The sequence below is a fragment of the Colletotrichum chrysophilum genome (genome assembly GCF_026319265.1).
Source record: "Colletotrichum chrysophilum strain AFK26 chromosome Unknown scaffold_1, whole genome shotgun sequence".
Classification (NCBI taxonomy): Eukaryota; Fungi; Ascomycota; class Sordariomycetes; order Glomerellales; family Glomerellaceae; genus Colletotrichum; species Colletotrichum chrysophilum.
Genome location: NW_026517288.1, coordinates 187,809 through 213,006, shown reverse-complemented (window position 1 = coordinate 213,006; position 25,198 = coordinate 187,809). Strand labels below are relative to the sequence as shown.

The window sequence follows — 25,198 nt, the reverse complement described above, 5'->3', positions numbered from 1 at the left end:
GCCATCCGATTATGTATCAAGAAAAGCCGTGAGAACCAGGCTGCTCGAAGTCGGTTACAAACAGAGTCTTACTGAAAGTGAGGAGGGCTTAAGGGATGTTTGTTGTGTGTGGAATGATACCTGCTCTCATTGATGTGTCCATCGTGCCTACACTGGTCATTGGAAGGTGATGAAGACGATAAGGGTAGAGTCATTTATGGGTCATTATGAATCACTTGAAAGTATTCGGCTTGTATAGCGGCAAGAAAACGAGAAGGAAGACCACGTCCGCACTGACAGCGTATGCGGAGGGACATTGCATGATCGTCCCTTACCCCTGATGGTTCGCAGCCAGGCGCAAGGTCAGAAACACCTTCGATGACCTTCAATTCGGTTGGCAATGCCTCAATTTCGCTCACAGGCCCGTATACATAGACAACCTCTTGTTGTGTCTTAACGGTCTCTGATCTATGTCTCAAAATTTAGAGAGGTGGTAGGGCTGGGGTTGTTCAGCCGTAACCTATTGTCAGCTCGAGTCTATGCGGGCTTCAGGTCGAACTAGCATCTGATATGGAATCCCGCGTCGTCCGTGGTCTCTGAGAAGAGTCGGTCAAAACCCGTGCGAATACGCTCTGGAGGGTATTGCAGACACGAACTCGCAAGGCCTGGGTGGAGACTCGCGGTGGACGGCTGTGGTAGTCAGCTATTCAGGGTTTCTCTCTCGGGACACTGGTCTTAGAAGAGACTTCTTCTTCTTCAGGTCACATTTGGGAACATGAGGCCTAACGTAAGTACTCGTACTTATACCGAACAGACAACCAACGCCCTCCCTTTTGCGTGCGTCCGACTCGCGAGAATGCTACGCCTCGTCATATCTCCGGGCAGTCATACGTATAATAGATGGATTAAAAGCAGGTATTCCAGCATCACAAATGTCTGAAATCGACTTGACTTTCATTCATAAGGCTGGTTGTACATGCCAATATCCACATGCAATGTTGGCGATACGTGCAAACTAGGATGTCGGATTCCTGACTGACTGACATTAATGTGGTAACATGCTGTTCTTTCCAGCACCCTTCATCTCTGGCCAATTATTCATTCCAATTGGACAAAAAAATTAGAGCACGGCAGTTCCGCTGACATTGAACACACAGCCGTGCAAGTCCCAACGACGCCTTCCTTCACCATCCCAGTCAACACCAACGGTAGGTACACAACAAGAGAATCAAGAAGAATTATCAAGAATGTTTGCTCGGGCCCCTCTAAGTCCCTCTATATACCTTGAAGACAGTCCTGCTAGCATGCCTCAAGTATTGGCCTGCTTCACGATGACGAGTACGTAACCAGGACATGTCACTGGTGGCTATTTAAACGACGCTTTATTCGGAAAATGAATGCCAAAGCCGAGAAACAAAACAGAAAGCGCCCTCCATGCAACCTATGAGGAATGAGGACTTTCCCCCATAACTTGAACCAACGCGAATAAAGACATGTACGAGCATTATGCTAGGCCCCTTTCTAAGCCTAATCTTATAGCATACTGTTCTTCAATTTTCTTAGAAAGTACGTCTGTATACGCACAAACAAGAGAACATGGTGATGTCGGTTGCACAGATATACATCCTAGTGCGAGGTCTGTAAACCAGGGCGCACAGAAGATCACAACCACAGCCCGCAGCTGTATGTCCACTATAGGAAAGAAGATTCCACTGGCGTTTGCGGCAGAGGTTGCGATGCCGCCCCCTAATCGCCCTTCTATTGAAGCGTGTCGCTGACTGTATGTATACCCTTGACTGTCGACATACATGCGCATTGCTTTACGTTTTCTGCTCAGGGGGCCGTCAACGTGCGTATGATTATGGTTTTTCTTCATGGGAAGCAGAGATCATGAGGACCCCCTTATGGCCAAGTGGATGGCTGCTGACCATAGGCAATTAGCCCAGAGGCACCCGAATTAGCAAATCCGACGTTATGTCCCACAAGGCAGTGAAGATCGCGACTCTACGCCAGCTGAAGTTTTCAAACAAAAAAACATTCTTGCTTTTGGATCTCATATTTTTGGAGTATCTTACAAGCCAAACACACCTCGAGACAACCCTGCAGGAACACTCAATATGACGCCGCATGAAAATCTCAATTTGAAAGAACCGCCTATCCTAGCAAACCCTTTCCGCATCTGGCTAATCTGTGCATCATAAAAAAAGTCGTAAATCATCGTCAAAATCGTGAGCTGTACTGGTTACAGATGGCGAGACAAACACCCATTTGCGTCTCTTGTCCTTTTGTGTATGTCCTTTTGCTGTATATGGGTATCGTAACCTTTTTTGGTAAATCCTTTTTGGTTGCGGGAAACAAACCATCGCCGCTGCACCGTATCGTCCAGTCATGTATACCGTAAAAGGCGTCTGTTTCGCCATCTTCCCAAGTTGTCATCGTGTTGCCATCTCAAGCCTGGCCTTCGATGGCCTTTCCCTTGTTCTTAGTGTCAGTTGTCTTGAGCAGATCCCGCAAGCTTCCCTCGGCATGGCTCCTGGGAACACCGCCTTGAGCGGAAGTCGATCCCAATCCCACGATGGGCGGTAGTCTCCAAGGCACCCAGCCGGTGAGCCCTGCCAAGAGACCCTTGGGGTTCTTCGTCTGATCGAGCTGGGTTGAAGTTTCGCGCTGTTGTGGTTTGGACACTTCGTGCTGCAGTCTTTCGTCCGAACCTTTGCGGGCATGGCGATGCCCCACGCTCTCTTCTACATCCGTCCGAACTTCGAGGTGGCTCGTCGAAGTCTTCGGCAGAGCCGGCTCGCTCACCAAAGCATTCGCCGAGCTTCGTGGTGATGCCTGGTTGCTGGCCGTTAGGCTCTGTCGTGTGCTCCCTAGCATGGCCGTCGCGAACGAGGACGACTTTCTCCTGACCAGAGGAGGCGACTGGTCATTCTCTTCTTGTTTCAAGGGCCCTTGCTCTTCACTGACTGTAGACGAAGGCGTCGTGCTGCCTGACTTCCGAGCTGCTGCCCTACCTCGTACCTCTGCTGTAATCTCAGCTGCCGACTTCTTCTTGGACTTATCTTCCTCGGAAGACCGGCTGGACGACATGATGGTCTCAAGCGTCCCCATTGCTATGCTCCTCCTCCTACCATTACTGCGTCGCTTCCTATGTCTTCGTTCATCATCTGATACGGCTTCCAAAGTAGGTCCCACGCTGCGACGCTGGCGTCGGGAAGATGATGCGTGGCTGACGAAGGACGCGCCGGAGCCATGAGGCGCGACGTGAACTTCATACTGGTTGCTCAATGAGTATCGAGACCTGGCACATATTTCAGCGATGCGGTCCAGGTCGGCGTTGATGTTGTTGTCCCCCTCCTGCGACTCGATGTTGGCCATCATGCTCTTGAAGCCGAAAGCCTCTACGGGAGGGAGCTTGGCCATAGCCTCTTGTCCTTCCAGTCGCTTCTTTGCCATTCCTCTGGCCATGCTTAGACCGCCATTTTGAGCCGACTTGCTGCCGCCAAAGGGTGTTCGCAGAGCAATGATGCGCCGAACAGATGCCGCCGGGCCGCTCACAACGGATGAGGTGGACCTTGGGCCAAGACCGGCGCTACCACCGTTGCTCCGATTTGTGCTCGTGGGTCGGCTATGTGAGCCAGAATATGTCCTGACGATGACTGGCTGTGAGTAAGTACTGCTTTGGGCGCCGGTAGACTTGGCGTAGCGGTGACGAGACGGGTAATTGCTGTTGAGCTCGCGCAGAGCTGAAGTGCGGTGGGCGGCAGTGCTGTCGTCAAGAGGTATGGGCTTCCCCTCTGCAGTCGAAGGAATAAGTGAGGTCGAGGACGTGTTGGGTTGGAAAAGCGGGGGAAAAGAGAAGGTCAAAGAGTCTCGCGTCGCTTTCTTGGACGCAAGTGGAGGGAACAGCGTCGTGGCCGAAGAGCTCCCAGTATGAGACGCGGAGGTAGGATGGCGGGATTGGGATGGACCGGAATGGTCCTTTGGTGGGATCTTCCCCGAGTCCATCTTCACAGTGAATGGCGTGTCGTGGGATGGGCTTTATATGTGTACATTCATAAAGGCAGCATGAGCTGCTAGGGTAGCAGTGAGGAGCTCAGAGCAGGTGGTGTTTTCTGTCGTGCGGCAGGTAGTGAGAAAAACAGGAGAATCAGATCAGCGAATGCGGAGGCATGGCTGTGTCGGTTCTCGCGTGAACAAGTGTCGAATGTCGTTTTTTGACTGGGTTGTAGGTCGCGCGGGCGAGCATATGCAGGTAGGTTTTAGCAGCGGTGCGTCTCGTCCGTTCGGGATCTCTCGCCTTCCACTTTCGCCGGGGTGGAGTTGGGGAAAGTTGAGACAGACAGAAGCTGGCTCGTAAATCGAGGATGGAGAGAGAGAAAGAGAGGGCGGCGTGAGACAGACAGAGGCGGCCGAAGGAGTAGTTGATGCGATGGTGGATACTGTCGAGGATGCAATCCGGATCGCCTCGAGGCGCGTGGACGGCGTCGACGCACGAATTCCCTGCAGCAATTGCAGTTCCTTCGCAGAGAGATATGGACTGGGGGCTCTGAGAGGGGGATGGGAGCAAAACAACAAATAAAGAGAAAAAAAAAGAGGAGGAGGAAAAATGGCTTTGCAGTGTTTAGGGTGAAGTTGCATCCGGTAGTAGGGATAGGCGGGGGAACTACCAATAGCTGGGAGATGGTACTTTCAAGACGCAGCAGACGGCGCCGTTTTTTGGTAGGTAGAAAGGCAACGCAAGTAGGCCTGTCGCCTGTCTGTCCTGTCTGTCCTGTCTGTCTCTCAATGTGCCCCGAAGCTGACTATCACACATGCGGGCAAGGAGCAACGCAGCACCAGCGAACGAGCAGGTGCGTGCTGCACGAGTGTCGTGGCTGCCGTTCAAAGGGTGGACCGACCCCGACCCCCCTGTCCACGACTGTGTCTTTCCGTCCAATGACAGCTGTCTGGGCCGTGCCAAACGAACACACTGTCGGACGGCCACACTGTCCCCGCTGCCGTTCTTGCTCCGGTTCGTGGTTCCCCTCCCCTCCTCAGGCGACTCGGGCCATTCCCAACCTGCCATTCGACGCCCAGGCCACAGCCAAATCTGACCAGTCACCAGCACCAAGCAGAGTATGGCGACTGGCTAGCCACACCAGCTACTTGCTAGACCAGACCGTATCAGGTCGTTTTTCTCTCAACTGAGGATAGGTAGGAAAGGACGGTTGACGTGGTCGTCTCTCCGGGCAACTGATGTTTACGGCTGTTCAAAGTGCAAATTGCTCGTACGCTGTCCTTTCCAACCCGTGTAAGACGTCAGAGCCGTGGGAAAGCGCATATTGCTTCGCCATCATCATCTTATGTCTCTGCCCTACCGACCGCCGCTGTGGACCCGACCACGGCCATTCTGGATCAATGGTCACCATCCACATGGCCCCGGCCGGGCCAATTCTGCCGGCTCTTCCACATTCGTCCTCCGGGCCGTCGAGGCGCATGCTACCGTTGTCCTCGTCTGCATCTTCCAAGGTCAAGGTTGTTATCCGTGTTTCTCGCGGCCACCATGTCTTCAACTCTCCCTTGCCTATCGGGTGTTTACTCTACAACGTGGCGATGGGCGAGGACAAGGTCGGATGCGCTGGCACACAGATCCGGCGCAATAATCTGCACACGCGCCAGGCACGCACACGCCGTTGGTCACGTTTGGAGTATAGTGATTTGTTTTGATTTTTGCTTGATTAATCATATATCCATGCCGTCGTCAAGTAAGCTCTCGCTCGTAAACCATACACCCTCCAAGCCACCAGCGCTGGCGATGCGTCGTGCTGCGTGGAAACTAGCAGCGCCGTCGTCATGTACTTGCCGCGTGGAAGCACTCTGCTGCAGCCACCAAAAAAATCCTCTCCATCGCTACGCGCCATCACTCTGAACACCGATCGCCTTTAAGCCGTCGGTTGGGCAATCGTTCCGTAGCCCTGTCCACCGCTCTGGACTCTGTCGCTGTAGACACCAGGCGCGCGACCGGTCACTATGCGGCCCTCACGCGCCTGCTCGCGACGGTCGTAGTAGATGTATTCGACGTAGAAGGCGTGAATGTGTCCCGGGATGTATCCGAGAATCGTCAAGCAGATGTTGACGAGGAGATCTACCGAGCCGCGGGGTCAGTTTATGCAAGCCAAGGATAAGAGCGTCGTGCGATTCATTGCGGCACTTACCCATTCCACAGCCAGCAACGGCATAGACACCGACGGGCGGAACTGTAGTCAACTGTCAGCGCGAGGATTCTCGTGGTGCCGGGCAGGGTCAGGACGAACTGAGGATGGTGATGAGGATGAGGAACACAGCAGAGATTGCGCCCATTGTGCCGGTTTGTCTGATGTCTGTGGTTGAGTTTATGTGGGGTCGAGGATGATGCTTGATGAAGAATGTCCAAGTGTGAAGACGAAGAGGCAAGATCTGCTAATCGACTGAAGTGCGTTCAAGGGTATCACAGTATTGGGATTGTTGTTGCGGGACAACACGATGACAGTCCCAGCCGAGGCGGACAGAAGCTTAAATGCACCGACCAAGCTCAGACACGCAAGGAAGGCAGGCGAGCGGCCAAAAATTGCCGTGCCTTGTCTTGTTTTGGGTAACAGATTGCGTGTATGCCCGGACGCCTCCCTCTATTGCCAGCCAATGTTCTGGTCGAGTCTCATCGTGGCGCGGACTGGACGGCCTGTGAATGACGTAACCTGCACGTGTCGTTTCACTTCGCCAGCAACCGAACCTCGCGCTCGCGCTGCCTGCCCTGGACTGATGTATCTGAGTCTACCTAGGCCCCAGCTGGACCTTCTTGCTGGACGCGACCCTCAACACCAAAGATGTCAAGTTGACACAGTTGGGTAGGTGTTGGCAAGCGCTCTTACTTAACCACCTTCCTCCTATGCCCTGGGTGGCCATTGGGGCCTTTTATGTCTTGGTCTCGGCCCCGGCCCGCTGCGTATTTCTGTCCCACAGCGCCTCCTGATCACTTGATAACAGCCGTCCACCAATCTGATCCCTCGGTGAGGAGCTGCAGCGGCTATCATCACATCCACCCATTCGGGAGGTCGACTTCGGCACCACTTGGGGCCCAAGCTCCCGGCCACACACACCCTTTGCGGCAACAAACCTCGCAAACCCGCTATGAATAGACGCATCTCATTGTGAGGCACATGGTGAGGCGATTGCTGCTCTAGGGATAGCTTCCTGGCTGCACCCTGTGCCTGAGACATGCAGTCTGCCCTTTCCCGGGGAGCCCAATCAGATGGAACTGCGGAGCCATATCTCGAGCCGAATGTCCACGTCCACAAGGCAGATAAGAGCATTGAGCTTGAGCAAAGGTGCGATTGCGATGACATGCTGCTTGGCTCGAGCACCAGCTTTCATTGCCTGACGTAGGTGACGCAATTGTTCAGATTGAGCTTAATGGATCCTGCCGAAACAGCCCATCTGCGAGGCACTCGATCGTCTGGTGGTTGCCAACAACGCGGGAGGCATGATCTCGAGCTGAGTGTCGCTTTGTTGTAACAGTTGTAGACAAGCTGAACATTGCTTTCAAGTTTGAAAGCTTATGTGTCATTGACAAGGCATTCATAAGACACGATACCGACGGCCCCCTCAACCTGGATCGACCGCTGGCTGTACCAGGACCTAGGAACAACGAGATGTATCCGGAACATCATCCGGGGTTCCGTACTCCTCCTGACAACGAAGCCGGCTGTCGATCACAGGTGCAGAGAAACTACACTGCAACAGGGAACAGCGCTGCGGTCGTGCTTCACAGCCAGCATTTGAAACGGCGGGACGCGTAGCCGCACCGTTAGCCACGACTAACATGCGCAAACAAACAATACCATCCGCCCACAACGTTTCCATAACCGGTCAATTGCCTTTCGGCTTGCTGCCAACTTCTCCAGCCGGGGGGCTAGACAATCGTGGCAGTTTTGGAGCTGAGATTCACTGTCGCAAAGCAGAAGGCGATGTCAAGCTTGATCCAGGCACCACGATGTGAGAGTTTGTGCACCCTTGAGAAGGAGGCAGACGGAAATGAGGCAGGCCGGCGGACGGGCCATGGTTGTCGAATTCGACCCCCGAGCGGTTTACAGTCGCATGCCGCCGTCACATCGGCGGACAACGGAGTATTCCGCGGGTGCCGAAACCCCCCAGTCGAAAGCGAGATGGCAGAAGACTGATTCAAGGTCCAGAGACAACGGGCGTCTGCGAGATTGTAAGCGGTGACTCGAGGAAAAAGGCTGGAGAGATATGATCGATTAAAATTGGCAGAACGAGGCTGTGATCTGGTGCCGAGCCCTCGTGTAGTAGAATTGGGCTCGGATATTACTGACGATCAGCTTTCCAGCATACGTCTAGGCAGTGCCACGCAGAGTTGATGCACGGGATGTTCGCAGCACGGCGGTTGATGAAGTCGACGACATTGGTGGGCATGTATATCAACCGCTAGCTCCCTGCCAGGCTTATCCGTATTTGAGGGCCCGTCGAAAACGGTGCGGATCAGAAAAGAGACACTTCTTCCAACCTTCTCGAAGCCAGAGCCCTGTGAATTAGTGTCTGAGCCGTTGGATTCGGGGATTGGTTCAGGGCAGGCGCATGTGGCAACACCCCTGAAATTCTAGCTAGCCTGTTCCATATAGCTAAAGGCCACCGGCGCGCTGTTCTGAGTTAGACCATCCAATTCAATTGGGTTGATCGATTTGATGGTTCTCGATATTTGAGCGAGCGACATTTCGCGATGGGTAGACTGTGGGAACCCCATTCGTTTGAAGCTTGTCACGTCGTGCCGTACCGAGCTGGTTCGGCATGCCGCTCAAGCAACCGGCGCGGCGGTTGCACTATCATCGCCGTACGTGTGCCGACAAAGACAACACGTAGGGTCGGGGTAAGGATGATACATCATTGTGGACTGATCCCATCGGAGCGAAATGACGCCTCGCCTAAGTCGGCAAGTCAGGGTTTGGTTGTGTGGAGCTCTTTTAACGTTCCTCATCTGCAACACAACTGGTCCAGGGAGCTGTCGACCACTCCAAACAGCGAGTGCTTTGCCAATGTTCCCCATTGGAGAATGGAGATGTACCCCGAGAGGCAAAAAATGGCGATTGCAAGAAATCGAGAGCTTGGATGCTGAAGCTCTTGTTCCCCGGGACCGTTGGAAGAGTGAGCTGGTTACGGAAAGCTAGTTGGGCGTTTCCACGTGGAAGACAAGGAGATGCCAACCAGCGACCGGCGCGGTGTGGCACGCAGTTTGCCCATTTGGGACTCTTTCTGATACTTGTACTATGCAGTAAGCAGCGAAACCACAGCTCACCTCAATGATGGTATGGAACACGAGCCAAGGTGACAAGGTCGTCATGTAGGCAGTGCGTAAGGCGCAGCGTAGGACGACGGCAGAGAGAGAGAGAGAAGGAGTTGCAAAGATGGAAGGCTGCCTCATCTCTGTGTTCCACACCCACTTGTTCGATTTGGCGGTCGTTCCTCACGAGCCAAGTCGCCGCCAATGGCCACTTGTGTTCGCGGCCTGCTCGGCGAGTGGAGGTCGATGATGTGTGTCGGCGTAGCTTCAGGTAAGGTGTCTGGAGTATGGTAAAGCACGGTTGGTGTGCTACCTGCCAGCTCTAACAGAACTGGGGCCAGCATTGGCGATCCAGCAATGTACACAGTACGGTGCGGTCCAATTACCGTAGAGACGGTACCGAGCAAGCCTGACGAAGACCTGGTCGTCGACACTTGCCCTCTGGCCGAATGTCGACTTCTGTTCACATGTGTGCAGCCGGAGACGTTGTTCCCACTCCCAAACAAGAATGCCTTCGTAGTGTCCAAGTGCGTGTGTGACAGAGGCGCATACGGCGCCCTCCCTGGCGAGTGATGGAGGTCGACACACGGCTGGGACACGCTGTGCCGCTTGTAGTTGCAGTACCCGATACCTTGGACTTTTGAGGGGGACGTGAGTGACGGGTTCGGGCCGGAGAGACGAGGTGAACCGGAACAGGAGGGCCCTGCTGATAGGGAAGACCCAGGCAGCCGGCGACGGCGGCAAGGAGCCTATATGCAACAGAGCGTGGCTATGTCCAGGGGTTCCCTCCCGAGGTGAAAGTCATCGGAGAGTGGACGCGTCGTGCTCATTAGAGCGTGGCCGTCCGCTGTAATGTGACATACGAAGAGCGAGATGCTTCGGTTTAAGCCCTGCTCTGCAAGCCAGTAGCATCGCAATTATGCCATTGTTGGGGGCCAACGAGTGAATTCCCATATCTTTGTGTTTGCCAGGCCCCTTGGCGGATGCCTGCTTATGATTCATGACCGAATACAGATACACAGACAAGCCGCCGGGTTTGAAGTCTGGCTGGCAGGACCGCGAAGAGTCCCGTCCTGCAATGATACCAACACGAGACGGCCTAGCGGTATGACGGGTGGACTTTTCAGAAGCACATTCCGTTCTTTAGCATTGAATCTTGCCCCGTTTTTTCTAGCTCAAGCGACAACGGCAAGAATTTCTTGGCGCGCTGATGTGGCTTCGGCGGCAACGCTTGCTGCCCTCTCCGAATGTGCGCTTGCATCTCTAGTAGCAGTCCCATCAGCACACATGGCAGTCGGGACATCCAAGCTGTAAGGTTACCTAGCAGGAGAGGAGAGAAATTGGCTGGACGCAGGTCAGACTGCTCAGGCACGGGCGCAGTCTGACGTTGTCCCAAGAGGACTAAGGTAAGGCAAGATGAGCCAACAGACACGCTTCGGTACCTCGGGACCGCTGCTGCAGCAAGACAAGAAATTGACTTGACACGGCAGCTGACAATTCAACATGTTTCGTGGTGCACCAGGTTAGGTCTACTCGAGAGCATCCAAGAGAAAAACGGAAGGCTCTGCAATGGCGAGGCGAGCAATTGAATTGTTCCGGTGGAGGGGGAAGAGAACAATCCATCCAGGCAGCACTGATTCATCATCATGTATGCAAGCTATGGCCATAGACAGAGCTGATTGACCGCATACATTACATTCAACGAGCAGTTGAAAGCAAGTTGGAACAAGGCAGCTGGGTTACTTACCGCATGTACCAAATACATGTCTGCATATTCATCCAAGCAGCACCGAGGCCGCCAACCTCGTTTGGTAGAGCTCCTGATCCCCTGTTTAGCTTACTGCCTTCAGTCAGTCTTGGTTTACTTTCCTCGGTTCACTCATTGAGAGAGACCGAAAGAGAGATTGACGCCCAACTGGCCGCCATGACATTTTCCTGTTCAGCTTCAGGCCTCAGAGAAATGAAGGAGACAGATAAACAGCGGGCAATTATTCAGCTTCCCGGTCGCAGTTGCGTCCGAATACCCACCGGCCAGCCTCATGTCAAGTATCTTTCTAGCTACCCAAACCCACGTTTCCTACTGTGTGCACGCGTTGCCGTCTGCCAATTGTTTCAATGAAAGAGACCCCCATTGTACTTTGCCTGGGCTCTAACGTCAGAGGTAGGTGTCTTGTCTATGTTACTGGTGCATTTAGAGGTCCCCTGTCCACTGCGCCGACCAGACAGCAAAGGTGCTCACTCACTGAGTGGATGGACGTTGAGAGAGTTGCAATTCCCAGTTCCAGGGCGCGCGCGCGTGGCAGGGAAGCGGGACGTCCCTGAAGGTTCGTAGTTAAGTACCTATCTTGAGTGGTTGTTACCTTAGTCCCGGGAGGTGAGGTACCTAGAGGTACACTCTCCGTTGGCTGTGGTCCTAAAAATGACCGCGGCGACTCCCACCACCAGCTCCTCCATAGGACCACCTGCACCACAGAGACCAACGTAAGGAAGGCGGCACCCGGACACGGTACGCTAAAAGTGTACAGCGGATTCTATGAGGTGCCCGGTAGGCGCAGAGGTACCTTGACCTGACCGACGGAGCAGGTTCCCACGTCCCACGCCAACACCAATGCCAATTTTCTTCTCCTGTGTCGACTTCTTGTTCTCTGCTCTCCCATCACCTTTCCCTCTCTTTTCGCTTCCTCCTCCTTCCCCCCTACCGATCCTCCCACCTCTTCCCCGAGCTGCGAGGAAAAAAGGTACGACGACACGAGGACTGGTCAATTCTGTCCTCGTCTCCTTTTCTCCGTTGCTTGCTTGTAGCTGCAACTCTCGCCTCACTTTTGCTGCTGCAGCTTGCTTTGCTCGGCACCTCTCCTGAAGCAAGCTTGCCGGGAACCACTTCCGTCCCCTCCCCGAACATCCGTCGTTTGTTCGAGTCGTAACGCTGCAGCAACCCTCTCTGCCAGTCGGTCAGCAGCTGTTCCAACCCATCGACGAGTCTTCCTCCAGACATCAACAGACCCATTATTCTTATTGTGCTGCTTTCACCGGTAGCGCTACTGTTGCCAATCGCCCAAAATGTCTGGCCCTCCCGCTGGCAACCAGCTCAACATTGATCGCTATGTTGTGATCCACGTCGCGACCACCTGCGATGAGCATGGTGTCTACGTCACCAAGGACTCTGCCGAGGTCATTGAGCTGGGATGGATTCTGCTTGACGCAAAGTCTCTCGAGGAGGTGAGCTTCTTCTGCCTGCCCCGTCTTGTCTCAAGACGGCCTCCACCTTCACCCGCTGCCACCGTCACTGAATCTTTGACTAACCCTCAATGTCTTCCAGATCACCCGCGAGAGCGTTCTTGTCAAACCCATCAACACTCCGATTACACCGTTGTGCAGTAAGTAGTTGCACGAGGCTTGAGACCTTATCTTATTTCCGTCACGCCATACGACGCCCCGTTCCTGCAGCGGTGACGACGAGTTGAAAATTCTCCAGCTAACATTTGCGTCTTTAGCGAGCTTGACGACCCTCACCTGGGAACATGTGCGCAACGCGGGAACCTTCCGAGACGCCATCAACCGATTTGACACGTTTGCGAACGAGCACTTGACCTCGCAAAATCTCGATTTCGTCTTCGTCACCCTCGACGCCTGGGATCTTCGCGTCCAGTTGCCCCGAGAAGCCCGAGACAAGGCCGTCGTTCTGCCTCCATACCTCCAGCACTCCCGCACTTTTGATCTGCGGACTGAGTACCAGCGATGGCAACAACACCACCCCGAATCGCTGCCCTTTGGGCCCTCGATGCTGTCCAATATCTGTGCCGCCTTGGAGGTGGAGCCGGTCCAGTCCAGTGCTCCAATCAAGCACAACTTGCCCTTCCACCTCCAGGCTCTGGCCCCTGCCTCTCCTCGCCGTGCCATGGAGGAGGCCGTCACCTTGGCCCGCGTCCTTCGAGGCTTGATTCGCAAGTCGCAGCCTTCCCACGAGCACCCCGATGTCCTGACTCGGCCCATGGACGCGCGCGCCGACGTGCGTGCTTTCCTGTCTGAGCGCAGCAAGGTCCTCCACATGTCTGGTCTTCCTCATGATACTACTCAATCCGAGCTCGAGAGCTGGTTCACCCAGTTTGGCGGTCGTCCTATTGCGTTCTGGACCCTTCGCACCCCTGAGCAGCACAAGCCTACCGGCAGTGGTTTCGCCGTCTTCTCTTCCCACGAGGAGGTGAGTTCAATTATTCATTTTTGCGCATGACAAATCGAAGGATCGCAATTGCGCATTCACATTGTCGCCAATTGGGCTTCTCTGAGCAGAAGACCACGCTCCCCAGCAGCCGAGTTTTTTTGATCAATGCTGACTTCTGACCAGGCCGCTGAGAGTCTGTGCATGAACGGTCGCGCTCTTAACGAGAAGGCGATCGAAGTGTCACCGTCTTCCAGCCGTGTTTTGGACCGCGCCGCTGAGATCCTGACGCCCTTCCCGCCTAGCAAGAACCGCCCCCGCCCCGGCGACTGGACCTGCCCCTCGTGTGGCTTCTCCAACTTCCAGCGACGCACTGCTTGCTTCCGCTGCTCCTTCCCCGCCGTCAGCGCTGGTCCTACCGGCGACATGGGCTACGGCTACGGCTACGGACCACCGGCCATGATGCCTCCTCCCCAGCACCACCATGGACACATGGGTCACGGCGGCGGTCGCATGGGCGGCAGCGGTGTCGTCCCCTTCCGTGCTGGTGATTGGAAGTGCGGCAACGAAGTTTGCGGATATCACAACTTTGCTAAGAACGTTTGCTGTCTGCGTTGCGGTGCCAGCCGTGCTGGTGCCGCTGTTGTCGCCGATTCTGGTGGTTACCCCTCCCCCATGGATCCCCCTTCCAACTATAGCATGAGCCAGGGCTCCATGAGCGGCACTCCTGGACCCGGGCCGTTTGCTTCGGCCGGCGGTGGTTTTGCTTCTGGTGGCGGCTACGGTGGTCAGCACTTTGGCGGCCCCCCCAGCACTTATGCCCTTCCCTCAGGCATTGGTGGCGGCGCCGCTCCCTACCCCTCTCTCAACACTCACTTTGGACCGGCTCCTGGCTCTCACTCTGCCGGCCCTTTCGATAGCCGTGCCGCGGAGGCGGCTTTCCAGTCCGCTTCCAACGGCCCTGCGTCTGCCGGCCCCTCGAACAACTTCTACTCTCAGAACGAGAACGATCCGTTTGCGTTCCTCTCCAGCGGAATTGGAGGGCTTTCCGTGAGCGGCGGAGACGCCCGCCAGAACGGAGGAGCCGCGCCGCCGAGCAAGTCTCCTGCGTAAACTACACAACTGGATTTTGATAATCGAGATGAGCCAAAGTTTGCTACATTAGCTGGCTTGGAACGTTTTCAGCATGTGACTTACTGATGCGGATTACGCTTCGGAAACAAGACGAACATAGATCATTTGTCCTTATGGCAATCAATCACCTTCTGGATTTCAACCTGCGTTATTGGACGGGGGCGGGCAGGCATCGGATTTGGAAGATTAGGACGGGGTGTTGGTTGTCGGTATACCAAGGGACGTGGGAAAAAAGTTTGCAAAGGCTGGAAAGACAAAAAGAGTGTTACACTACCGGACGGGCTGTTGGAACTGCTTTCTCGCTGACAAGCGTCAGAAGCTATGGATTGTTTTACGGCCTCACCTTGATGGACGTTGCGGTTGTTGCTCGGTCGGATTTTGGGCGGTCCAAAGGGAGTGCATAGCGATGGGAGTAAGTAGTAAAAGGTATACCTGTCTGGCCTTCATCGTGTGCGAAGAAGTTGTCTATTTCCAATCATTTTCGTTTTCCTCTTTATCCGTCGTCTCTCCCTCTCTAAGTACAGTTGTCGTTTGAATTGTTATATTTATGCTGTCTTTCCGCAACATTCTTTCTTTTTCCGAAAACAAAAACAAAACCACAAAATTCTCCATCTTGCTCATCACTCTCCTCCCTCTCTCAACTCCCTCTTTCTCCTTGGAAAAAAAGATTGGTTTGGCTTGGCATTTCAAACATCACACCCCTTCCTTCCGCATTCGACATGGTTTTCTCTATACGGGTTGGATGGGCGGCAGCGTTGTGGGAGTCGGGGAGTGAAACAGGGTCCAGGGCAGGTTGGCTGGCTTTTGGCTTATATTCCTCTTTTTTATTCTTTCCTTTGCCATTTTTTCTCTCAAATAATTCGCAAAGTCTCCGTCGGCATCTCTTTTCGAAATGCAAATAAAAGCTTCTTCCCAGCATACTTGCAAGAGGTTATGTTCCTTCCTTTGGAGCCCCCGTTTCCCTCAGTGAGTGTATGTATGTGTGTCTGTATTTGTCCCAGGGGAGGTTATTGGTGGCGGTGACGGTGACGGTTGTTGCGCGTGCATTCGCCGGATGACGGGGTTGCTATTGTTTGTGTATGTATGTATGCATTGACTGCATTCTGATGTTTTCAGCATTCTGACTACTGCCCTGGTGCTCTGATGCTTGGACTCGTCGATAGTCCCGAACCCCTGCGTGTGACGTACTTATTTGTTCGTTCTTTTGTCCAACCATCACCGTGATTGGAACTGAGATGTCTGCCCCTGGAAACGAGTGTTCCTGGCATGGCCCTGAGTCTAATGTTCCAACAATGTCCTCCATTTTTCATAGGGGAATTGCGTCGCCTTCTGATCGTGGGTTCTCACGAGGTATAACCTTTGCGCCAAGTTGGGGCCGCACGTGTCACGGACGTAGGTTTGAAGTGAGAAACAATGCAGCTGATTGGGAATCTGAATACATCTCCGTAGACGCCGGAACAAAAATGGAACCCTGAATTCATCACCGTTTTGAACCCCCTCCCAATGTGATTCTCGGCCAAATGGTTGCTATTACGCTTAAGTATGTTTGAGACTCCACCTTGCCTATCGGTCGATCTCGTCGAGAGGCAGGTCGCCGTCGTCCTTGCCGACGATGGAGTCGGCGACCTTCCAGATCTGGAGCAGGTTGTCCTCTGCGGCACTGCAGACGAGCCAGGGCTCGTTGGGGTTCCAGCTGAAGTCTGCGAGGTGGTTGGTGTGACCACCGTGCATAAACAGGCTGCGATCATGTTAGCTATTAGATTATGAGTAGGCAGTGAGAGAACATACAGCTCCGGGGGCCCATCCTCCTGGTCGTCCGGCATCTGCTCCTCTCCGACGCGGGACAGATCCCAGAAGATGACACGTCTGTCGTAGCTACCGGAGCCGAGGATACCGGCCTCTTGAGGGTGCCATGAGAGCGAAGTGACCGCATCGTTGTGACCCTCCAGGGTGTGAACCTTCTCCTTGACATTGCGCAAATCCCAGATGCCCAAGGTCTTGTCAGCTGAGGCCGTCGCGACGAGGACTTCTGACGTGGGGTTGAAGGCGAGGGCGTTGATCGCATCCAGGTGACCGCGCTTAGCGACCACGGCAGCACGATCCGTCTGCTTCTGGCGCACGTCGATGATTTGCATCGTCAAGTCGTCCGAGACGGTTCCGATGAAGTTCTTGGCAATCGGGTGGTATTGGACATCGTTGACGATCTGGGTGTGGTGTGTGTATCTGCTCTGGGGCTTCAAAGTGTGGCTGCCGCTTTGCAGCTGTTTGAGGTCCCTATGAGTTCTTCATTAGTCTCATTCACGTATCATGGCGAAAGCAGCGACATACCAAAGGCAAACGGTGGTGTCCTCACTACCAGAAGCCAGGCAGCCCGTTTCATGAGGGTTCCAGCTCAGGCCAAATCCTTCCTGCTTATGGCCAATGAGTTCGACCTGAGCGTTGACCTTGCCGTCAGGCTGCAGGCTGTGCTTCGTGCGATCAAAAACCAAGACCTTGCCATCGACACAGAGTGTCGCAATGATGTCGGGGTTCTGAGGCTGGTAGCGCGCCTTGTTGATCTCGCCAGGGTGATCAATCTTTTGCACGATGCTGAACTCAACTGCCGAAGACTCTCCATTCGACGACTTTGCATGCCCTCCAACCTCACCGGTCTCCTCATTGTAGTCGGCCGGGTTCGGGGTTGCGGACTTGGGGATCTTGACTTCGGCGATCTGGACGTGGTTGGGCAGTCCTTCGGATGTGTGGGTGCCGAGAAGCAGTCTGTGGATGCGGTAGTTCTTGTCTTCAGGCTCCTTCACATCGGGGAACCATTGTGTCGTGAGGGTAGGCCACTCAAGGGCGGTGCTGCACACAGTGTCAGCTGGGGTAAATCGGAAGTCGGAAGGCTCTTCGTACCTGAGAATCATGTCGTAGAGAAAGGGGCTGTTCTTCTTCCAGGTCTTGTATTCTGAGGACGTCGTAAGCGATATTTCGAAGAACATGTTCAATGAAATGCTTACCCTCATTGATGAGACGTTGCTCCTGATCCTCATCCTCCTCGCGATCCATTTCGACTGGTCAAGGGTCAGAAGCTGATGCGCTCCAAGCTGGTTTGCGAAGCTTACCGTCATGGTCGTCAACGACTTGAGCGGGCGCCATTGTGTATGCGTTCGTGAATGAAAAGATCGATCTCCTCAGCTAGGTAGTCAATGGATTCCTCGGTTGTTGCGTGCGCGGGGATTGCGATTGTGCTGAGATAACCGGGCGTCAGGTCGGAAAGTTCTTCGCTAGCGCAAACGATGGTGAAGGAGGTTGACGCGAGATGGCCCGGGGGAAGCAACGCGCAGCGCGTAGATTGAATTTTAGTTGCAGCAGCAGGAGTAGGCCGGCCCGCGTAAGGGACGGACAGGCGCGCCCCCGGCGCACCTGAAGGCTCGAGCTGTGACGCCTGCCACGCTAAATCGTAAGCGGCATGGCGGGAGCCAGAAGCATTCTCCCCACATTTTGTGCTTCGAACTGAGGCTGCCACCAGCCTCACCCTGGGAGGTCCATCCGCCACAGCTGGCGGGGTCCTGAGGTGTGGCGCAGACAAAAAGCGTTCAGGCCTAAAGGTGTCCTGTAGAGTCACACCGGTTCAGGGCCAAATGCAGTGATGACTTGATGGCGAAACCCCTGTGGCCACTAGTGCTACAGTGTTGTCCTGTGAGGTGAGGTGGTTATGCCACCTGGCCCCGCTACCGCCCGAAAGCTGGGCGCGGAAGTTCCTGCATCATCCAATCCATATCGATTGCGCCCATATCAACCTGGAGGCGTCAGGTCCATCTGTCCAGCTTCACCTACCTCACCTTCACCTGCGCAACCCGACTTTCCCATCCCTTCCGCCCTCACACAGCTCGACAGCCGAGTTCCCTGTTCACCTGGCAGAATCGCAAACGCCTTGGTCTTACAACAGCCAGGAGTTTAATATTCTTTCACTTGTTCATTTTTCTTTTCCTGTTCCAAAGTCGCAACTAGCTTGCGACTGATTCACTTGGACTCCTGCGTCAGGACTCCCCTCGTGTCTGGAGAGAAAACATCGGTCGCTTTCAGCGCTGAGACGGATAGAGACTGCAGCATTGTCTCTGCGAATTATTTTCATCAATCAAAACTTCATCAACTTCATCATCACTAGCCGCGCTTAACTCAAGCGCGCACATCATCGTCACATCATGGGGTTGGTCCTACTTCTCGTCCTGCTCTGGCGCATTAGCTCAGCTCTGCTGACCACCTTGTGTACAGTGTTCCCAAGTTCTTCAGATGGCTCTCGGAGCGTTATCCGGCCATCTCTCAGCTAATTGCTGAGAATCGCATTCCCGAGTTCGACTGTCTTTACGTCCGTCTACCCCACCACCTCGCCATCGTTGGGTACGAGTAGCTGACAATTTCGGTAGCTGGATATGAACGGAATCATCCACAATTGCACGCACAAGGACACGGGCGAGGATACCACCTTCCGACTAAGCGAGGAGGAGATGTTCATACGCATCTTTAACTACATTGAGCACTTGTTTGGGAAGATCAAGCCGAAGCAGCTCTTCTTCATGGCTATTGACGGTGTCGCACCGAGAGCCAAGATGAACCAGCAGCGCGCCCGTCGGTTCCGAACCGCTCTCGACGCCGAGAAAGCCCGTGACAAGGCGATCAGCGAGGGTGTTGAGATGCCCAAGGAGCCTCCCTTCGACAGCAACTGCATTACCCCCGGCACCGAATTCATGGCGAAGCTTACCCAACAACTCAAGTATTTCGTCAACAAGAAGGTCTCCGAAGACGCCGACTGGCAGGGCTGTGAGATCGTTCTGTCTGGTCACGAGGTGCCCGGTGAGGGAGAGCACAAGATCATGGAGTACATCAGAAACGCCAAGGCGCAGCCTGAATATGACCCCAACGTCCGTCACTGCTTGTACGGACTCGATGCCGACCTCATCATGTTGGGTCTTCTCAGCCACGACCCTCACTTTTGTCTTCTTCGAGAGGAGGTCACTTTCGGCCGCCACAACAAGAACAAGGCCAGAGAACTGGAGCACCAGAACTTTTACTTGATGCACCTCTGCATAGTTCGCGAGTATCTCGAGTTGGAGTTTCAGGAGCTTCAAGAACCTGGGAAGCTTGGCTTTCCCTTCGATTTGGAGCGGGTCATCGACGATTTCATTCTCATGGCTTTCTTCGTCGGAAACGATTTCCTTCCCAATCTTCCACGTCTGCATATCAACGAGGGTGCACTCGCTGCCATGTTCCGTATCTACAAGGATATTCTCCCCAAGGGAGATGGCTATATCAACGAAGGAGGTATCATTAACCTTCCGCGTCTTCAAAAGCTTTTGGAGGAACTTGGAAAGGACGAGATTGAGTCTTTCGAGAACGATGCTAGCAACGAGAAGTGGTTCCAGTCCAAGAGATCCGCCGAACCGAACGGCGTCGACAACAAGAAGTCCAAGGCCAAGGGTCTTGTGCTGACGTCTTCTCAGAGAGACTTATGGAAGCAAAAGATTCGTCCCTATGTCAACAAACCATCATCTGAGCCGCTTGATCTGGGTACCAGTTTGAACGCTGCGGACCGCAAGTTTGTCCAAGATCTTGCTGATACCCTTCATATTGAGTGGAGCACGAAGGAGGACGATGATGGCCATCGTCACCTTCTTTTGTCTTTCCCCGAGGGTGCCGTTGAGAGCCTCAATGATGAAGAGGAAGAGGGAACACTGGCTCTCTACCGGGTTGTTCGAAACTACGACAAGGCTCTGGTTGTGGACATCACTCCGGAGGATGCCCAGCGTCACTACCAAGAACTCTACGACACCAAGTATCAAGCCTGGAAGACGAAGTACTACTTGGAGAAGTTCCCTGAATGGCCGCAGGAGTCTTACGACAAGGAGCTTGTCAAGCTTTGCGAAAACTACGTCCAGGGTCTCCAATGGGTCTTGCACTACTACTATCACGGAATCGCCTCGTGGCCCTGGTTTTACCAGTACCATTACTCCCCCTTGACTTCTGGTAAGTAAAAATCAAATCTGACAAGAAAGAACAAGACTAAATATCAATATAGATGTTGTGAAGGGTCTCGGAGCGGACCTGAAGTTCACCCTGGGTCAACCGTTCAGACCATACGAGCAGCTGATGGGTGTCTTGCCTGACCGAAGCAAGTCTATCGTTCCTGAAGTCTACTGGGATCTCATGACGAATCCCAACTCCCCCATCTACGACTTCTACCCCCGAGACTTTGAGCTCGACATGAACGGAAAGAAGATGGAATGGGAAGCCATTGTGAAAATTCCCTTCATCGACGAGAAGCGTCTTCTTAGTGCCATGGCGACAAAGAATGATCAACTCAGCCAGCAGGAGAAGTCAAGAAACGGCTTCGGTGTTGCTCTCAAGTTCACGTATAACCCCGAGGTTGCGTACACCTACCCGTCATCTCTTGTGGGTGTGTTCCCTGAGATCAGCCCCTGCCATTGCATCGAGAACATTTTTGAACTGCCGAACACCGAAGGATTGAACTTCCGCAAGGGTCTTGTTGAGGGCGCCAAAATCAACATCGATGCCCTGGCAGGATTCCCTACGCTGCACAACCTCCCCTACACAGCGATGTTAGTTGAGCACTACGGTGTCAATGTTTTCCAAGCAGACAGCAAGAACCCCAGCATGATCATTACCCTCACTGATTCAGAAATGAGAACGAAGGCTGAAGTGGCCAAGGCCAAGCTTGGAAAGCGTTGCTTCGTTGGTTATCCTTTCTTGCAGGAAGCGAAGATCGTGAAGGTCTCCGACGAGCTCTTCGACTATGAGCTTGATGGACGCGATGGGTCCGTGATTACACGTCATCACGGCGATAGGGAGATCAGGGAATGGTCCAAAGAAGCCGCGTATATCGAGAATTGGCACGCAAAACGTCTCGGGTTCACCATCGGCACCGTCGAGTCCCTTGTTCAAGTTCACATGCTCAAGGGCTTGATCAAGACCGAGGAGGGTGCTCTGATCAAGGAGTACGCTGAGAATCCCAGCATGAGGAGCATCTACGCGTCCCAGACAATTGTCGACGAGGTCGTCAACGAGGATGAACGTTTCATTGAGAAGGCTGCCGTCCCCATTGAAGAAGAGTACCCAGTCGGTACTCAGGCTTTCTTCTTGGGCGAATTCCAATACGGACGAGCTCTCGAGGTCACTGGGCATGCTAACAACAAGGCGAACATCAGAGTCTTGGCCCTCAAGAACAAAGAGCCAGACTTCGCAAAGCCGATCATTCAAGATATGAAGCGCCAGAACCGGTACACTCCATCGTATGCCGTTGCCAAGATGCTGAATCTTCATCCCTTGATTCTGAGCAAAATCTTGTCATCCTATCAGATCAACACGGTTGGCGGTCTCAGAGTCAACCTGGGACTTAACCTCAAGTTCGATGCGAAGAAGCAGAAGGTCTTGGGCTACTCCCAGAAATCAGACTCTGGATGGGAGTTTAGTAACGCTGCCATTGAACTTTTGGCCAGATACATTGCTGCTTTCCCCGACTTCTTCGCAGCCATCCAGCAGAACCCCCAGTCAAGCGATGTCAGCGACACTGATCTCTGGAAGGATCCCAAGGTTGCCGCTGCGCGCGTGAAGGAGATTGGTGCCTGGTTGAAGTCAGCTCAGACGAGCAAGTTTGAGAGGGTTCCTTTGGATGCCGAGCAACTGGATTCTGTCGTGGTGATGCGTCTTGCTGAGGAGGGTGCGAACGTTTTCACCAACTCCCATGAGGTTGAGGTGAAGAACATGAAGGGCGTCCCGCGGTCAGCCATCATGAAGCCCAGCGACGCCGAGCTCTTCCTGAGCAATCAGAGATTTGCGCTCGGCGACCGCGTCAGCTTTCTGTCCTCTTCTGGCAAGGTGCCCTTGGGAAGTCGCGGAACAGTCGTTGGCTTGAGCCGCACCGCCAATCATGTACTCCTTGATGTCGTCTGGGATTTGACTTTCATGAGCGGTACGACACTGGGTGACAGATGCCCGCCTTTCCGCGGTATGACTGTCTACTCTTCGTCAGTACTCAACACTACACACAAGCAAGTTGTTTCTGGTTCAAAGGCCGGAAACTTGCGCCGGCCGGCACCTCCTGTATCTTCATCGCTCACCACTGGTGCAGCTGGTGTGGTTCAGTACAAGGATGCCCCTGCTCCTGGGCCCCTCGCAGGTGGTTGGCGCGGTGCTGTTAATGGCAGCCCCGGCCACTCTGGTCGCAGTCGCGGTCGCGGCGGTGCGCCCAACTTGCTGCACAGCAACCTGGTCTACCGTCCTGCCAATGGTGCGGGAGAGGGTCATGAAGTCAATGGTCATGGTCATCGCGGTGGAGGAAACCCGAACGGCAGAGGCCGCGGCCGTGGACGTGGTGGACCTGTCCAACACCCTGGACACTCAGGACTTCATGAGACGCCGCAGCAACCGATGTATTCCAACGTCCCACCTCCTGCCAACCTTGATGCTAGAGGCACAGGACGCGGACGTGGACGTGGCGGAAGGGGTAGGGGCGGTCCTCGCAGCCGTGGTGGCAATGGAGCCGGAGCGCCGGAATCTTAGGACGTCCATCGAATCTCCCGAGACAAGTCCCGCTGCCGAAAACGCCGGCCCAAGGCGACATCATTTTCTGATAGAAGGTATTGGTCTCTAAAAGAAGGCACATGGATAGAACGAAGACAGGCATGATACGGCGTATAGGCATAAAGGTGATGGCCTCCAGCGACGGTTGGTTACCTCCAAGTTGCCGAGATGTTGGCTGTAGCGATGTGGAAGAGGGTAGCATTATGTACAACAGCCAGTTCACAAGATCAATGCATCCTGCAACATTGTGTTGCGACCAACACTATTGTCACGTTATGATAAATGAACTTAAGACAGGCACGATTTGATGAGTGAAAAGGGAAAAAACCGTTTAGAATACGTGATATCTGCAGCCGCTCCTCTTACGGCTTCTTCTCCTTGACCTTCAGAGCAGGAAGCTTGAAGGCCTTGCTAACACCACCCTTGAGCGCCTTCCAGTATCCGAGGTCCTGGTTTTGGTTCCACGTCAAGATGCCGACCCAGGGTTGAACGTTGTAGTGAAGCTTCAAAACGACCTTGTCGGCTTCGGCGATCTTGCCCGAGGGGTGGGTGATTTGGTACTTGGGCTTCTGGTTCTTGATCTTGAGCTTGCCACTGTACGTTTGTTAGAATGCGCTCTCTGGTTGAAGTAGCTCCGAAGCAGTGTACTTACCGGCTGGGGTCGATGCTCTTGCCCTCGGCGCTCTTCTTCAGCTTGCGCATGGCAGCGGGGCCAATGTTGGCGAGGTGGTCGGAGCTAGGGGCGGTGATGATCTGGTCCCAAATGACGGCCTGGTTGGTCACGTTGACGCCGGGGATGGCGTTCTTCTTAGAGTTGTCGGGCCATTCCGCTGTCACGTAGACGAAGACCTGCTTGGTGTTCCAGGTGAAGAGGTCCGAGAGGTCGGCGTCGAGGGAGAACTTGATGATGGCGTACTCCTCCTTCTTACTGCTGTAGTAGTGGGGGCGGCCCTTGACGACCTGGACGTTCGTGGTCTTGATCTCGCCGGAGGAGGGCGCGCGCGGGGTGATGAGGTCCGTCGCGGCGATGAAGGCGGCGACGAAGAAGGCTACTGTTGTGAAGAAGCCAAATGCGTTCTGGGCGCGGGTTATGGTGTTGTACATTTTGGGAGGGATCGGGGCCGGCTGGGGCGCGGCGATCGTAGGGAAGGGCGGGCTGGTGTTTAGCTGCGTTGCATGAAGGAGAAGAGTGTGAGGTTTGGTTTTGCCCGCAACTACAAACTCCTTCTTAGGCCACGTTTTGCGGAAGCTTCAGCCTTGCGGAGACATGTGGCTTCAGCGGGTGTGGTCTGCGCCAGGGACCTATTGGCTGCAAAGCTATCAGCGCAAGGTTGAAGACCTGAGCTAATGGAAGTGACCTGTAAGCTTGGGTACGTACCGAGGTGGAAAGGTAAGAGCCGAACCGGTGGTGCGGACTGTGGATCCTAGTTCTCCAGTGGATCCTTGCCGGCACCCGGGGAAGCTCGATGCCAGCAGATGTCTCGTTCGAATGTTAGTTGAAGGTTGGTCTTGACATTCTTGAGCGAGGAAGTGTCGCGAAGAATGCAAGGCTTGTCAGCGACACATCTTTTTTTGTTTCTCGCAAAAGGACTCCTGCCATTTTTGCTTCGTCACTTTGAGGTGATCGTGTCAAGAGAAGAAGGACTGAAGCAGATCCATTTGCAAGCTCCCTTGTCAATCCATCTGTCCATCCCCCACGCATCTCATATGACTTCTCCAAGAGGCTTTGCTTTCGTTTGGCCCTTTCCCCTCTCTTCTCGAGTGTGGGCTGCCGTGAAAGAATCAGACGCTCAACTACATCTCAAGAGATTCGCATGACTTCCTGTTTGACCCTCTCATCTAGTATTCTGCTTCTATCCTGCCCATTCTGCTGCAACTAGCTGCCTTTGCACATCAAGCATGTTTTCAATTCATCTTGGACAATCCACTTCGACTAGCAGCCTTCACTCTCACCTCCCAAAAGCCACACTTCTGGAAACAACCTACGGTGGCATCTGTAGAAAAGGAAACCATGGCCCAGGCAAGAGATCATG

The 25,198-nt window shown here is 54.0% G+C and overlaps 6 protein-coding genes across 6 annotated transcripts; 2 read left to right on the top strand and 4 right to left on the bottom strand.

Moving 5' to 3' along the window:
• Window positions 1-2,427: 2,427 nt before the first annotated feature.
• Window positions 2,428-3,435, bottom strand: COL26b_000055 (uncharacterized protein; the record flags this gene model as incomplete). Its single annotated transcript, XM_053173030.1, has 1 exon — window positions 2,428-3,435. One exon carries the CDS (start codon window positions 3,433-3,435, stop codon window positions 2,428-2,430), a length of 1,008 nt encoding a protein of 335 aa, XP_053042736.1.
• A 2,468-nt stretch (window positions 3,436-5,903) lies between these two features.
• On the bottom strand, window positions 5,904-6,321 carry COL26b_000054 (uncharacterized protein; the record flags this gene model as incomplete). Its single annotated transcript, XM_053173029.1, has 3 exons — window positions 5,904-6,106; window positions 6,177-6,218; window positions 6,276-6,321. 3 exons carry the CDS (start codon window positions 6,319-6,321, stop codon window positions 5,904-5,906), a joined length of 291 nt encoding a protein of 96 aa, XP_053042735.1.
• Window positions 6,322-12,352: 6,031 nt separating this feature from the next.
• COL26b_000053 (uncharacterized protein) lies at window positions 12,353-14,564 on the top strand (the record flags this gene model as incomplete). The annotated part of the gene is made up of 4 exons (XM_053173028.1): window positions 12,353-12,511; window positions 12,612-12,669; window positions 12,787-13,493; window positions 13,638-14,564. The coding sequence occupies 4 exons, from the start codon at window positions 12,353-12,355 to the stop codon at window positions 14,562-14,564; spliced, it is 1,851 nt and encodes a 616-aa protein (XP_053042734.1).
• Window positions 14,565-16,148: 1,584 nt separating this feature from the next.
• On the bottom strand, window positions 16,149-17,723 carry HAT2 (Histone acetyltransferase type B subunit 2; the record flags this gene model as incomplete). Its single annotated transcript, XM_053173027.1, has 5 exons — window positions 16,149-16,323; window positions 16,374-16,859; window positions 16,914-17,532; window positions 17,585-17,638; window positions 17,690-17,723. The coding sequence occupies 5 exons, from the start codon at window positions 17,721-17,723 to the stop codon at window positions 16,149-16,151; spliced, it is 1,368 nt and encodes a 455-aa protein (XP_053042733.1).
• A 1,277-nt stretch (window positions 17,724-19,000) lies between these two features.
• COL26b_000051 (uncharacterized protein) lies at window positions 19,001-23,144 on the top strand (the record flags this gene model as incomplete). The annotated part of the gene is made up of 2 exons (XM_053173026.1): window positions 19,001-20,591; window positions 20,644-23,144. The coding sequence occupies 2 exons, from the start codon at window positions 19,001-19,003 to the stop codon at window positions 23,142-23,144; spliced, it is 4,092 nt and encodes a 1,363-aa protein (XP_053042732.1).
• A 383-nt stretch (window positions 23,145-23,527) lies between these two features.
• On the bottom strand, window positions 23,528-24,269 carry COL26b_000050 (uncharacterized protein; the record flags this gene model as incomplete). Its single annotated transcript, XM_053173025.1, has 2 exons — window positions 23,528-23,759; window positions 23,818-24,269. The coding sequence occupies 2 exons, from the start codon at window positions 24,267-24,269 to the stop codon at window positions 23,528-23,530; spliced, it is 684 nt and encodes a 227-aa protein (XP_053042731.1).
• Between the last annotated feature and the right edge of the window lie 929 nt (window positions 24,270-25,198).